Source organism: Lepidothrix coronata, unplaced genomic scaffold (assembly GCF_001604755.1).
Source record: "Lepidothrix coronata isolate B3197 unplaced genomic scaffold, Lepidothrix_coronata-1.0 Scaffold1, whole genome shotgun sequence".
Lineage (NCBI taxonomy): Eukaryota > Metazoa > Chordata > Aves > Passeriformes > Pipridae > Lepidothrix > Lepidothrix coronata.
This window is the reverse complement of record NW_016690181.1, coordinates 13,462,811-13,478,356: the sequence shown is the minus strand read 5'-3', so window position 1 is coordinate 13,478,356 and position 15,546 is coordinate 13,462,811. Positions and strand designations below refer to the sequence as shown.

The window sequence follows — 15,546 nt, the reverse complement described above, 5'->3', positions numbered from 1 at the left end:
GCTCTCACACAATCTCTTTCTGCAACCTTGGGCAAGCTACTTAATTGCTTACTGTGCCATCTCTAGAAAACTCCCCTTACCTGTGTTTCCTATTCTATCCATCACCTCTTTATTGCAAATGTTATCCTACATATTTGTATAGCGCTTACCAGCAAAGAAATCTTGCTCCTGGGAATCCCTAAGCATCACTGGAATTAAGAGTAATATCTGAGTAATCAAACCAATCAAAATTTCCTTATTTCAACCTACAGCTCTTTAACATATCCTCTGGATGTCTTCCAAAAATTGCCAGACTAGAAACTAAAGCATTAATAAGAACATATCTCCTGTCATGGAGTTTGGCTACAGGTTCCAGAAATAGGGAACTTTCAATGCTGAAAGACTGAGCACAGATGCTATGCTGGCAGGGAACAAGAATGCAAAGTGAGAATTGGAGCCATGAGCTGCCTGGCAGTTGCTGCAAAGAGTGAAGCTCTATATATTCACTGTAACATTCTCTGTCTCATTTTCTTCCTGCCAGAGTATTGTGGTAGAACCCAGAAAACAAGCTTTCTTGCCTCCCCATGTGTGTCATGCTTAGAGTTATTAGGAGATACTTTCCCCAGGGTTTTGCCTCCTGTAAGACATGCCCAGGCACAGATCAAGGAAAGGGAAGGTGAAATACTTCCTAAAGAGTTGCCTTTAGAGATGTTACAACATATGAGATACCTCTATACTTGTATCACTAGTAAGCACACTGCCATGTAACTGAGGAGTAGCTCTGAAGTTCAGGAAAATCTGACAGTAGCAAAGAAGAAATAAATGCTGAAGAAGGGGCTAAATGAGAGCAGACATTTATATATCCACCAGCCTTCCTTCTCAATCAATTCCAGGTGGGCCCAGTTTTGCCACTCGTAGGCAACTAGGTGGAACTGGTCTCTTTTGGCAGTACCCAAAGGCCTTGTTAAGTGTTTGCATGGCAGTAGCTCCCTGTTTGCTCTGCTCTCACGAGCAGCATTTCTGTATTAAGCCAGGGGATTTTTCAGCACTGCAATGTCTCCTGCAGCGTGAGGGCGCTCTCAGAATCTCCCAGCAGCAGTCTCCTAAGCTGTGTGGGATAATTCTGCTTAGGGGGTAGCCCAGGGTTTTGTAAGGGAGACAAGAGGCTAGCACAATCTTTCCAGAGTCCTGCTTCAGTTGGAGAGAGATTTCTGTGGTCTGTTATGAAGTGCTGGATGTTTACATTTCGCTTTTCCTGTCGGAAGAAATAGATCTGGCAAACAGCCAGTAAGCTATTTCTGGAAAACTACTTTCCTGGTAATTAAAAGCACCTGGGCAGACTTTCCTTGTCCAAACAGCACTGTCTAGCCAAGCCAGGCCTTTAGGGTCAGAGTTTTGGGTACTGAACAGCTTTAACAGGAACACAGGAATTCAAGGAGTTCCGTCTTTACCTTCTGCATCTTGAATGTCGATTTGCAATTCAAGTTAAAGATGGCAAAGGACTGAAAGTTTGTGACCTCTAAAGTGTCAAAAGCTCCTCATACCCCAGACTTTCATTCTGGCTCTGCCAGGTGTTTAGAGACCATGAAATAAATGTGTAAATCATGTGTTCTTTGCCCTTTTTGCCCCACCCCTCCCACCTTCTGGGTGATGATCCTTTAGGGAGCTTTTGGATCATGTTTCCAGGATCCAATCATATTTTATTTTAAATAAAAGCTTGGAGTCTTTCCTGCTTTTGATATAAATGCTTCCTTACTGGGTTTACTAGTCAATAGATGCCTACCTGATGTCATCTGAGGAGGGAATGGGCATTGGCAGGACATCCTGAGAGCAAGGTTATCTGTTGACTAACAGCTCTCTTCCAGCTTATGCTGCCACAACCTAGATGATGCAGTAAAGCTCACATGACTGAAGCAAGTTCTTTAGCTGGTGGGATATAAGGAAGGAATATGGCCCACATTTGTGGATAAATGAGTTATAGAAGTAATAGGACATGTACTGCAGTCTTGTGTGTCCAGAAAAGGAGGGCTGAAGAATGAGGGGAGAGAAAATACACAGTCTACTTGGCAACTACACTCTAGAAAGGAATAGCACCACCACTGACTGCTAAATAAATTTCCCACCTCTTCTGTTTTTCTGCTATAGCTATTACTTTTCTCCTGCCTATGCATGCATTAACCTCAGCCCATACAGTGCCCCAAGGTCAAGTGAGGTAAGTTCACACACCAGAAAAGTAAGTTCATACAAGAAAGGGAGGAATTACTGCACCAAATCTTAAATCCTCTAAAGAAAAACCCAAATTATTTCTCTTAACTATAAGGCTTGTTTAGGAAACCAAAAGTTTTAATGAGCATGCAGACAGCAATCAAGATTAATCCTCCTGTGTCTTGAGACCTGGACAAGCCAAGGCCTGAGGACCTCTTGAGAAGGACAGCAGCAAACAGAAGTTTTGATAGTTAAACAGAATCTCTTGGTTACTCAGATCAACATATTCACAGTTTTATCTTTAATTTTGAATCTTCTACCTTTAGACAAAGAATTGTTCCATACTGGAGATACATCCTTCCTGTAGAATCAGAGCTGGCTTACAGACTAGGTAAGATTGATGCTGCAACCAGTCATTTAAATTGGATCATATTTATCTCACCAAATCATATATAAATAGTAAATGCAAGATCAAGTTCTGGTGCAGAAAGAATATGCTTCTTAGAAGAGAAACTTAATCAGTTTTATTCCCTAGATTAATTTAGTATGCTGGATAAAGGAAATGAATTAATTGTGCAAATGCTCCATTATGATTCCCTCTGATAATCACTAAGAAGCACATCCTCCATTATCTCCTGCTTTCCTGAACTACAGGGATTAGAAATCTTTTCAAAGGACATACTGCTATGAAATGAAAAGACACCTACTTGCCTGGGACCCAGCCAAAGCTGGTCAAATCATTGTGGTAGATGGGCATGGCAAATACTCTCATGACAATGACTTTTTTCCCCGGTATCTGTCATTGAATGTCGCTCTTAGAGTGCATTAGCACAAAGAAGCCAGTTACTGGGAGTGAAGAGCTTAGTCCTAGCAGAAAGCCTTAGCACTGTCTGCTTTGTGGAATATGACAGCATAGTCTGACAGAAAACCCATGCCTTGTGTTTATGGACTCTTCTGCAGTGCTTGCAGCCATAAACTGAGTCCTACCTCTACTTAGACTGATGGTACAGCAGCAGCAATGTTCCTTTAAAAAGAAAAAATATGAGTTTCAACCTTTCCTTGCTTTTCATCTCCTGATTTCATGTTCTAGACAGTTTGTTTTATTCTTGATCAGCTGCTTTAAAAATCTTTATTTCCTTGCTTTGGTGTCACCTGAAGTTATGAATGTCACGGAGAAAATGGCATTTTCTCCATGGCAGTAATTCTCTGCCATGCCCTTGATATCTGTTTCCCCCCTCACCCTATTCTCTTCCTGTTTCCATTCTGCCTGGCCACTGCTATTTCTTGCCAAAAAGTAGTGTTTTTAGAGTGACACAGTTAATTTGAGCAACTGTGGTGCTGTAGAACCACATATAGTATATACTTGAAAGGAGTAAAGTGCCTAATCTCTCAACTAACAACAGAGGTGACAGGTACAGCTTCTTAGTCAGGACTCACGAGGACTAAAAGAGAGAGCAAAGCCACATCACCTCTGGCAGGGAACGTGGTCCACAGAGCCATTGCCTTCCTGCACTAGTGTGCTTTGGAGTTACTCTGCTCTGCAGCAATGAGTAAGGAGGGCAAGTAGAGAAAGGAATGATTGCTTGTTTTCATATCCTGTGAAGCTGCTGCAACAACGTATATCTGTATAGATGAATTTTGGGAAGTCCTGGATCTTTCAGAGAATGGAAGTTTTCCATTTTAAGAGAACAGATTATTCACCCAACCTTTTAAGCTGTCAGCTGTAAAATTAACTTGGACTATTTCCTGGTGAGTGCCTATTGAAGCAGGTTGAATCTAATCCATCAGTTTTTAAAAGGTGCTGTACCTTCCACAGGAATTATTATTAGTTGTGGATGTGGCTTCCTTGTTGTTTGGACTCTTGTTTTCTTGCGGAGCAGAAGTACTGTTCAAAACAGCCTGTTTAACTGAGGAATTGCAGGTGGAAGCATTGCACATGGAAACTAGTAATCCTAAGAGCAATATGCTGGTGTACCATTGCTGTTCTCATGCAAGAAGAACATGGGGGAACAGCAATAGCAAAGCTTCATCATTTGATGTGTAGCTTATTATTTCATTTGCTCACTAGAACTCAACTAGAGTTTAGTGAGCATTAGTTTAAGAGCTTTTCCCAGTAGCATCAGGAGGCTGTACAACAGCACTGACTGTTCAAGTGGTATATAGAAGGGAGATAGTTTTAAAAATAGATATTTCAAAATATGTTATCAAAAAACAGAACGTGGGATGTTTGGAAAGGATATAAGCAAGCTAGGCACTCAGCTGTCATTGAGAGTTGAAAGGCCAACATAAGAATTTGACCAGCTAAGCCTCAGTAGGTCTTAAAGGATATTTAGGGCTGTGATGCCACAGTAAATAGCAGGCTGTTTCCAAAACATTATTTCCAGTCAGACAGGACAAGTAAATGAACAAAGATCAGAGCACATCACCAGGTATTAGAGTTGCAAGTGCAGAGATGCAAATTCAGAGCCAGGGAGTTCAGCCATGCTAGCTGGGATGTGAACTGATAATTTTTTTATGTCAGCTTTTGTTTTCTTCCCAGGCAGATGTCTTCCTAGCCTTCTTGCCATCTTGCTGTTTAAGCTTAATTGCTGTGTGTTGCTGCCCAGATGCTTGAAACCTTCCCAATTCAACCACAGTGGTTTGAGCACAATAAATAAGGTCATGATATCCACCAAGAGGAGTCTTAGGATATCTTGCTGATCTAGGTCTCTCAGTGCTGGATATGAACACTCCAGGGATTCAGTCTCACTGCTTCATTTTTGCCTTTTTACTTCTGACAGTTTTTTTGCGTGCCTTTGTAAAAAGCAGGAGGTGTTTATCTTAAAACAGGTATTTGTGCAGGAAAATACTGGTTATATGTAAAACAGGCCAGTTGTATTCCAGCCAGTAGTTTTATTGCTCAAATAACTGCTTCTCCCACTTTATTACAGTATTGCCAAATGTAGATTGCTATGGAAATAATTCATGCTTCAGTACCATGTGTGAAATGAGCACAGCTTTTAGGGGCAATCTCCTCAATAGACAAAAAGTTAAGTGACACTATAGATGCTAATTACTCTCCTAGGATATCCATAAATGGTCCTTTCCTGATGTAGTTGACATGCATCCTACTTGGAAGGATGCAATTTTTCATCATTTCTCCACATTATTATTTATATTTGGGGGGGGGGGAGATATAAAAGCCTAGCACTCAAATTGTACCCACCTGCCCCAATTTGTAATGTCAGAAGGGAAAAGGTAGCTCGGTCATTTTGTCATAAATTTCAACGCATTTAATTTTTAACCGTTCAATTTTTTCTTTCTTTAACGGGTACCTGTCACTTTGGGATTTCAGCAGTCATCTGTGACTCTAGAATGATAATCTTTTGATGTGGAAATCTCGGTGCTGTTAAAGTATCGGTATTTTTGCAAGTGGTGTCACAACCATGATTTTTCTGGTAAGTTTCTTAAGGTTTCAGTTCTTAAAAGGGGTAGGATGTGTTGTAAGAGATCATGGTAGATGGGACTTCTGGACAGCATAAGCTATCCAGCCACTCTGTTTTCCAATGCCCTTGACAGAGGTCCCCAGTCATACACACACCTGCTAGTTTGCATGAGACAGGTGATTTCACTCGTTCATGAGAGCAGACTCAGCTCTGGTAATGTTTTGTAGTACTAGTTTTAAAATTAGCTTGGTCTTATTTCATTTGGATTATATGGCATCATTTATGGGACACAAATAGTGATTGAAAGTGATTCCACTGATATGTTGAGAAACATCTATGCATTTCTTTAGTGAGCTTGGAGACAAGAACAAAAAAATTGGCAGGTGGAGAAGGGGAAATGTTCCTGCCAGCTACACAGGCTGCCAGCTTTTGGTATTTCCCAGAATCCTGCCAGTCACTGTTTCCTGGCTCTAAATGCCACCTCAGAGCTCTCTCTCCTATATGGGGCAGCTGAGCTATGGTTCTACCCTTTGGTAATACTTCAGGGACTGCCTATACTGAGCATGGCTTTCCTCGTGCCCTTTCTTCGAGTCTGAGTAAAACTCTGATGTATATTTATTGTGCAATAACCCTTTGCAACCCATGACATTACTCGTGGCTGAAGCCTAGTGATTACCCAGGACCTTGCATTTGAGACAGGCTGTAGGACCATGACTTCTTTCCTACTGCAACAGAGTCCATTCCTTTCTGTGTAGAAGATTACCTGTTTAAAAGGCTGGTGACTCGAGTCACTTACAAAAATGTTCTGTTGTGTCAGAGGCAGGTCAGGTGCTGTAGAATCATAGAATATCCTGAGTTGGAAGGGACCCACAAGGATCATTAAAGTCCAACTCCTGGCCCTGCACAGAAGAACCCTCAAGATCATACCGTGTGCCTGAGAGCATCGTCCAAATGCTTCTTGAACTCCGTCAGCCTTGGTGCTGTGATCACATCCCTGTGGAGCCTGTTCCAGTGCCCAACCTCTGGGTGAAGAACCTCTTTCTAATATCCAACCTAAACCTCCCCTGACACAACTTCAGGCCATTCCTTTGGGTGACCAGAGGGAAGAGATCAGTGTCTGCCCCTCTACTTCCTCTTGTTAGGAAGCTGTAGACCAGCAGGAGGTCTTCCCTCAGTCTTCTCTTCTCCAGGCTGAACAAGCCACGTGACTTCAGCCACTCCTCATACGGCTTACCCTCTAGGCCCTTTACCATCTTCATAGCCCTTCTTTGGAAGGGTAGCTTTATACCTATCTTATATTGTGGCACCCAAAACTGCACACAGAACTTGATGTGGGGCCACACCAGTGCAGAGCAGTGCAGGACAATCACCTGCCTTGACCTGGCTGGTGATGCTCTGTCTAATGCACCTCAGGACATGGTTGGCCCTCCCGGCTGTCAGGGCACTGCTGACTCAGTGCTTTGGAGTGTGGCAGTCTGTGGGGTTTTAATGCATATTTTCCGTTCAATTGTTATGTGAAAGATATCCTCCCACCCACGTGCCTTCCCACACAAAGGAAGCTGGCCACTGAATGAACTTCATAGATGGAAACTGTTACCCGCCTCCAAGAAGTAATTTTCAGTTACTGCACTTTGCAGTCTTTTTGAAAGTTGTGTAAAAAAAAATAGCCAACAAAAAGGCTTGTTCTCTGTTTTCTTTGCTGGCCATCAGCACATAAAAACTGTCTTTCTTCTCCCCCTCAGTCAAAAGAAAACCATCCCAAACCTGGCCTAACCAGAATTCAAGTTAACTTTTCTCTCATTGTAAAAAGTGACATGTTTTCTTTGAATATCCTGTCTGTTTTACCCTCCATCTGAAAGATGGCTCTGCCAGCAGCTCGATGCACCTCTAATTCCTTGTGAGGAATGTGAGAAAAAAAAATTAAAAACACTGTTTAGGAGTTAAAATACTACACAGCAGTCCCTAGCCAGTACATCCTGCAGCTACAGGCTGTGGAGAGCTTGTACCTGCAGAAACCAGGTTAGAACCACGCCCAGCATCTGAAATCTTTCTGCATCACTTTTGATGGTAGGACCATCCCCAGATGTGATATTTAGCCACTTTCTGCTTTGTCACCAAAGCTGCTGCTGAGGTTAGTGTAGTGTTTGCTGTAAATTCTTTGATTTCTGCCTGCAGATTGAAACTCCAGGAAGGTCCTCAGCACTCATGAAGACATTCATCCCGCTAACATTTCCAGGAGTGTAACATCTTTCCCATGGACTGCTCTGCTCTCAAGGAGGATTTCTCATTTACTGTGCTGTATTTCTTGTGTTCCTGATGAGCTCATGTAAAGAGACTGAATTGTGTGCTGTGATCTTCCATTTGAGCTAATACATAAACAAAAATATATTTGTACCAATTTACATTCTCTTTTCTTACTTCTTTTGTGTATACGTAAAGAAACCCCCACAAACCAAAACTAAAATCAAAGAATCCCTCTACTGTAAAGACCTTTAGTCAGTCTTTCTATTTCAAGGTTATTTAAAAGTATTAGAACTGCATTTGTTCCTGTGACAATGCTGCACATTGTGTGCATGCACAATTTAGTTTATTCTCTGCTTATTCCTCTATTGCAATGTAAAAGGAGCTTGTAGTTCTGCTTTGTGAGTTGTTCCCAAAAGACTCATCTCTGGGTTCAGGGTACATGGAAGCCTGATGGGCTCTTTTATGGTCAGAAGTGGTGTAAAGAAGAGCCAGAGCAATGTCAACCAGAAGGAGCACTTTGGCCCCACATACCTTCAGGGCACTGAGCAAGGCTGCACAGAACAGAAGTTCATTTGGCATTCTGTGTGTGTCACAGAGGTCCCATAATGACTGAATCTGAGGACTTCAAGGCAGCACTTCCTGGACCTCAGTCTGAAATCATAGCACAGAGTGCTTCCTCCCTTGCGAATCAGAATAGTAACTTATGCTGTTACATTTTACCTGTGTTGCTGAGGTAGCAAGCCAAAGGGTAGTCCACTTGTTTTATATATGCTGTATGCTTATACTTTGTACTGGTTTGAATGTTGCTGCTGTAAGCAGCTAAGGAATGTGCTGCTTGCTCAGTCAGTGATGAATCCATCCAACCCAGTATCCTGTCCCCAGCAGTGACATTAGGAGATTCTGTTTAGGAAGTGCAAACAAATATGACTCCTATCTGAGTACCATTCCCAGCATCCAAAAGTTATAGACTCATCTCTGCCTTCTCCCTGTTTGTGGACATGTTGTCCATGAATTTGTCTACCTTCTTTTTGGAACTGCTCATATTGTTTGCCTTTAAAACATGCTGTGACTACATGTTTTACAAGCTCATGTAAGAAAGTACTTTGCTATAACTGTTAAATGGGATTTACTGAACAAGTTTTTCATTCATCTTATTTCCAGGGAGCCTTCTCCTCCCTTCATTGAAAATCCTCAGCTTTTTAGGGCTCCCTTGATAAGAGGTACTGCCCTTCTCAGTACCTCTCCTCAGTGCATTATGTCCTTCTTGCAATGCTGAGAGCAGTGAGAAGCATGAGTCAGGATGTGGGTGCACCTGGGTTTTATGCATTGGCAAAACAATGTTCTCTGCATTGCTCTCAACACCCTTCCTGACGATGCTCAACAATTTGATGCTTCTGGCTGACACTGCACATTGAGGTGATGAATGAAACTGGGAATAACTAATGAGAACACACTATTGTGATCAAGGCTGGCTGGGGTATGCAGTTAAATATAGCCATATTTAACTTTTCCTTTTAAACCATATTCTATTGCCACTCTCAGTGAAAAACAAATATTATCAGCCAGGGTAACTGCTCCAAATTGGACAGCTTTGGGTCACCGTATTTTTGCAGTCTTCCCTTTTTCTCTGCCCAGAGCATAAGTAGTATACCTTATGGTGCAAACTAGAGCACCCATAAGTAATATGCCTGCATGCTCTTTCTGCATTTGTGTGCAGGGGCCCAAGGTGACTTTTAAGCTTAGGTCTCTTGTTCAAAAACTTGATTATAAGGATGTGGAAACACTTCTGATGCACCCTTTTGAAGAGGTTTTATGACTCAGATGCAAAAATTAACTTCCAGACGAAAGTATAGTAGAAGCTTTAGCCCAGGAGCAACACCTACCCAGTTTTATAACCCTGTCACACATATAGCTTTAATAAAAGCCTGTAGAATAAACAAAACTCAGCTATAGAAACAATAAGGCAATAGCAGTTGTAATTCAGGGAACTTCCAGCAGATTAGTAACAACCTGTGAAGAGCCTGTGGCCTGAAAGGCAACCTTGAGTCTCTAATTCCTAGGAAATTGTTTGTGTTGTGGTGGTTATTGCTGCTTAACAATTAACACCTTGAAGACTTAAAAAAATTTGGCTTTTAATTTCTCTTTTCCATTTTCAGCATGTGAAGTCTGATTCTGGCATGAATCACAGCTCTTTGAGATCCACCTCTTTCAGGAGGTCTGCACAGCTATCCGTGAACTAGAGCATCCTATAAAGAGCTGAGGCATTGATCCAAGGAAGCAATCAGGTACATGTGTGATTCTTTTCTCCGTGGAGCTCTCAAAATCAGAAAAGCTTTTTTGGAACATTCCTCCCAGAATTTTAAACAGTCTGGAGGACACAAACATTTCATCAGAATCTGTAAATAAAAAAAGAAAAAAAGTTCGATCGCTACCAGTTTTTTTTCCTTCAATGAAATCAAATGGAAATTGCAATTCTATTTTATGTTACAAAATATTTACACCTTTTAATGCCCGATGTTTCTTGGCATTTTTTTCTCTTTTCTGTAGCCACTTTCAGCATATCTGAGTCTATTCAAATGTCAATGAATCTTCACAGCTCACTCCGTCAGTGCAGACAGAGTCCCTGATAAAGCACTTCTCCCACCCAAGAAATGTCTCTGGAAAGGAGTTAGTCCTTTCCTTGAGATCTGGTAACAGTCAGTCAGGGAGGTACCTGAAACAGTAACAAGCCTTCTATGCTCTGTGTGTGTCAGTTTAACCTACTGTGCATAAATCCTACCGATGGCACCAGTTATGCTTAAAATTAAAGATACGCAGTAATTTTATACTACAGTCCTAGAAATACTCTCCTTAGATATCTCTACGAGCAAATTTAATGCAGTCCTCAACTATTTTGGATGCTCTAGAAATGTGAGTGTGTTCCAGAACTTCATAGGCCTCCTGGTTCAGGTACTTGACACACAAGCAGTCATATGACATACACTCAGCCACAAGTGTTAATGAGAAAGTAATTAATCACAGATTCCATGTAGCTTGTATGTGAAAATCCTCACCAGTTATACCGGATCCAGACAGACTCAGTGTGGTGAAAGGAGTTTAGCTTCCTGTAATAGTGATGTGGCTGCCCAGCTGCTCTCTGGAGCAAGGAATTAACATAGAAATACAATGCCTGTCGCTTCTAAATTGGGTTCTGTGGCCTCTCAAGAAGAGAAGAATGAGTGAACTTGAGAGCCCAGGGATGTCTAGAGTCTGGGGATGGCAACATCAGTTTGGAGATACTTAGAAATTTGAACAGGTGAGAATCCCACTTCTTGCTCTCTCAGTGCATTTTCCAAGTTTTTTAAATTTATTGAATTTTTTTCTTTCAGGGCTGGCTGCCATTACTGCTTACATCAGTGGAGAGATTCCCACCGAATTTCAAGGGCAACTGGATTAGTTACTGGTTGTTGTACTGAAAAGGCATGCAATTAAAAAAGCTACCACATTGTTCTCACTGGGCTGGAGCCAAGGATGACCAAGTGTGCTTGCTCAAGTTCAGCTGTGCACTGTCACCCACGAAGGCAGTCGGTTGCACTTAGGATGCAACCCAGACAATGGAACCTGGCCTGGCCAGAAGCTGCAGTTTGGCAGCTTAGACCCACTGGAGCTCTGACCAGGCACAGGGAGCAGCTACAAGGGATTTCTTTTAGGAGTCAGAGCTGTAATTTCCAAATGATAGGTTTATGTCAGCACTGCAGCTGGTGAGACTTCTGTCAGCTGTGTGGTTTACCAGGAGGAATCTTCAGCTGGAAAACAATTCTCAGGTGCTTTGCACTGAATGGAAAGTGATGAAAAGTGGTTTTATTAATTCTTTTTGTATAGTGTATACTCCCTAGCATTTAAAAAATACTTTTCTGAAGTAATTAATTATTTCCTACAAATCTTATTGATATGAAGGGGTGCCCTACCCTGTTTAACTCCAGCTATAAGTCTCAACCTCCCAAACAGTAAGGTATCTATGTGCCTTCAGAGAACCATAGAACAGTTTGGGTTGGAAGGGATCTTTAAAGGTGATCTAGTTCAACTCCCCTGTGATAAGCAGCAACATCTTCATTGGGATGCTCAGAGCTCCGTACAACCTGACCTTTAATGTTTCCAGGGATGGTACATCTACAACTGCTCTGGGCAAGCTGTTCCAGTGATTCACCATGCTCATTGTAAAACTTTTCTTCCTTATATCTAGTCTGAATTGACTGTCTTTTAGTTTATAAAAATTACCTCTTGTCCTATCACAACAGGCTCTGCTAAAAAGTCTGTTCCCATCTTTCTTATAAACCCATTTTAAATACTGAAAGGCTGTAATATGGTCCCTCTGGAGTCTTCTTTTCCAGACTGAACAACCCCAATGTCCTCATTCTTCCGAGTCTTCTCATGAACTCCTGTTGAAATAGTTGCTTCCTTAATGCTATGCATATGTTTTGAGGGCTCAGAAAAGACAGGGAAATTACAAACATGTGAGCTCAAAACTTTTGAGAAAATGACGACTGCCAGTGTTTCTGTAATTAAAGATATGCTCTGTAAACTGTCCCTGCCTCTCCTTTTCCTTTCTCCAAGATGAATGAAATGTGAAACAGCGTATTAAGCCTGGGAAGTAAGTTAAGGTTATAAAACTAATTGCATTTGATGATGTCATGTCCCTTTTGATGACAAGGATAAAACATGTCCAAAACAGTGCCTAGAGAGGGAGAGGACATTTTTGGGGGGACTGCCTGGGGCTGATGGATGGCGCAACAAACGGAGCCACTCACTGCAGCAAACCCACGATCCCCTCGGCCGGGCTCATTTGCCCCTTACCCCGCCGGGGGCCCTGAGCGGAGCGCTCCCGCCGGCGGAGGGGCAGCCGGGGCAGCCCCTGGGGCCAGGGTTAACCTCGTGTTACCGCCGACCCTCTCGCAGATCGCCCGCCCCCGGGCATCGTCCGAGGGCCAGGGCGCTCCCCGCGCCGCCGCTCCCTCTGGGGGTGCGCACCGAGGCCGGGAAACTTTCGGAGGGAACCACTTCCTCGCCCGCCCTGCTGGGGGGAAATGTCAGATGCCGGGCGGGAGAGAGGGAGGGGTGAAGGCGGGGAAGGGCCAGCCGCAGACCCTCCGCCCGCTGCAAGACGGCCATTTAAGCCCTGGGCGAGGAGCCGGCGGGAGGAGGCGAGAAGCAGCGGCGGAGGGAGGTGACCGGCCCGGCTCTCCAGCAGCCGCTGTCCCGCTCGCCCCCTCACTCCGCCCCGCGCACGGCTTCCTCCGCGGCTCCCGTCCCCCCGCCTTTCCTTGGGGCGGGCAGCGCTGGAGGGAGCGGCGGCGGGCGGGGCGCGGGGGAGGGCCGGGGCGCCGGGCGGTGCGGGGCGGCAGCCCGGCCATGTCTCCGGCGGAGGCGGCGTCGGGCTGAGCGGCCGTGTGCGCAGCGGGGAGCGCTCTCCGCCACCATGAGGCGGCTGCCGCTGCCCCTGCCCTGCCTCCTGCTGCTGCTGCTGCTGCCGGCCGAGGTGAGACCGCCGTGCGGGAGGCGGGGGTCTGCCGCACCTGCCCCCGCCGGGGCTGCCCCGCCGCGCTGCGGGGAGCGGGCGGCCGGCGGGGCAGGTGTGCGGCCGGAGCTGGGGCTTTGTCCCGCAGAGGCTCCGCCGGTGCCGCCCGGGGAGGGCAGGGGGGGCTGGGGGGGCCGCGGCGCTCACCTGGGGCGGGATCCCCGCGGCCTCGGCTTCCGCCGGCTCTCCCCGCCTGTCCCCCCCGGGGGTCTGAGCCCCGCCCGGCCGCAGCGGGATGGGGTAGGGTGAGACCCTGCGGTACAGCCGCGTGGCTCCTGTCGGGGCGTGAGGCTGCCCCGGTTGTTTACCCCGCTAAAAGCTGCCTTAGGTAGAATAGGGACGGCTCCCGTCTTCCCAGCGTTGTAGCCTGCTGTCCTCGTGTCGCTGCTGGTTAATTAGTAATAGGTTATTTGCGCATTGTCCGTGACGGTGGTGCACATCACCCGCTGGGTTACAGCCTTCAGGCTCAGTGTGGAGTTTCCACGGGAAAATCCTGCCCTGTGCGGAGTGAGCACACCTGGCCATGCAAGGCAGCAGGAGGACTTTGCCTGCACACTTGGCTTTGAGGCCCTGCTCTGTTCCCAGGTGTGTTTCAGGATGTTCTTCCAAGAACACTTTTCAGTGATGTAAATCAGAATCGCTTGCCAGGTGACCCACTGACAGTGTGCTGGCATAGACTTTCACCCCATGCTTCTCTCAGCTGATAGATTCCTGGTGTTCCCGCAGGAACACTTCATGGCTGCTGTGAATGCTAATGTTTTGGGGTTTCTTGAACTTTTGATTCCAGATGTACCTCCTTGGCCTCTCTGCCTCAACAGTTTCTGCTACAGAAGTGTGAATGTGTATTGGGATGGACCGAGGTGCTCAGTAGTTTTTGGTGACAGTTCTGCCTGAGAGCTGCAGAACAGAACTGTACCACTGCTTTAGTTTAACTATTTTCCCCCCTATCTTACACTGGTGCTGGCTTGTAATTGGAGCCAATAACTACTGTAAACCTTTGCTTCCTTCTCCTTTTGTGTCTTTCAGTTTGAGGTACCTTGCAGTGTTTTGTCATTCCATCTCTGTTTGTTGTTGTACCAAGCCTAGGCTTAAAAATATCTTCTAAATAAGAGCTAAAACTGAATTGGGTATCAAAGTACTCCAGCATTTTGGAAAAGCTCAGAGCAGGCCTGGATTGTCCTTGGGTATAGCCTTGCAGGATCTGTCTACCATGACCTCTATGATTTGTAGTTTTTCTTCTCAAGCTGAATCTTGTGACATAATGATCTACTTCTAACATTTTCTAAGCCAGGGTCTTAATTGGTGTCTAGTATGATTAATAATAACATGAAAAAAAAATAGACCCTCTCCTCAATTACATGTAGTTATATTTATGAACTCATCATCTTGGGACTCAGCTGCAGATTCTCGGGTAGGTCCTGTCATCTGCAATGGTATCGGAGTTTGCATCAACAGGAGGACGCAGATCTGCAGATTCTGGTGTGGCTTGTAATTTTAGGTAGGAGCTCCCCAGCTCCTGGTGTCATTACTGAAAACTGAGAAGACAACAGTCTCATTTGTGACTTTAGGTGTACCTGTGAATGTGAAAGCTGATGCAAGGAAGTCTCCATTCACTAGGCTTCTTAACTAGTGCTGATCAGCACCTGGTGGAGTTAGGAACATTAGGAGCACTTCCTTGATCTACAGAGAGAGGTGGGGAGAAATGCCCCTTAGGAGCTTTTTCCTTAGAGTAATAGGATGTAAACTGAGTCCTTGCTGATGGTGTGATTCTGCAAATCATCCACAGATTTGAAATGACTAAGTTTCCCTGTGTTCACTTACGGAAGGTAGAGTGGGATCACTCATGTGTGAAAAGATCGTTTATATAGCCTGTAAGCAATAAGGATGCAGAATAAAGCCTTGCTTGGATGGAATCCTGACTTTAAGCGCTATAGTCTTGTTGTCCATTCCAAGATGCGTTCACATATCAGGATGTTCTCTGACAGGGCACACTCTTGCACTTTGTGTTGGGCTCTTTGCATAGGCTGAGGCAGATATTGGAGTTGGCGGTTGTTGCTTGTGGTCTGGCATGTGCTCAGGTGCAGGGACGTGGCCTGGGACTACCTGGTGAGGTATTTAGCTGGTGTAAGAAGATGACAG

The 15,546-nt window shown here is 44.7% G+C and overlaps 1 protein-coding gene and 2 long non-coding RNA genes across 5 annotated transcripts in view; 2 read left to right on the top strand and 1 right to left on the bottom strand.

Moving 5' to 3' along the window:
- Positions 1 to 10,114, top strand: part of LOC108496062 — an 18,234-nt gene extending 8,120 nt beyond the window's left edge. Inside the window, exons 2-3 of the long non-coding RNA XR_001874306.1 lie at positions 5,519 to 5,621; positions 10,010 to 10,114. This is a non-coding gene — a long non-coding RNA (uncharacterized LOC108496062). The remainder of the gene's footprint in view (positions 1 to 5,518; positions 5,622 to 10,009) is intronic.
- Positions 9,961 to 13,782, bottom strand: LOC108496057. Its single transcript, XR_001874304.1, has 2 exons — positions 13,555 to 13,782; positions 9,961 to 10,249 (listed from the first exon to the last, which is right to left on the bottom strand). It is a non-coding gene; the product is annotated as an uncharacterized LOC108496057 (long non-coding RNA).
- The window catches only part of PTPRJ (protein tyrosine phosphatase, receptor type J), a 74,553-nt gene continuing 72,288 nt past the window's right edge, over positions 13,282 to 15,546 (top strand). For all 3 annotated transcript variants that reach the window (XM_017812400.1, XM_017812404.1, XM_017812392.1), the window contains exon 1: positions 13,282 to 13,368. In XM_017812400.1, the coding sequence (XP_017667889.1) occupies positions 13,309 to 13,368 (60 nt within the window). In that variant the 5' untranslated portion in view covers positions 13,282 to 13,308. The remainder of the gene's footprint in view (positions 13,369 to 15,546) is intronic.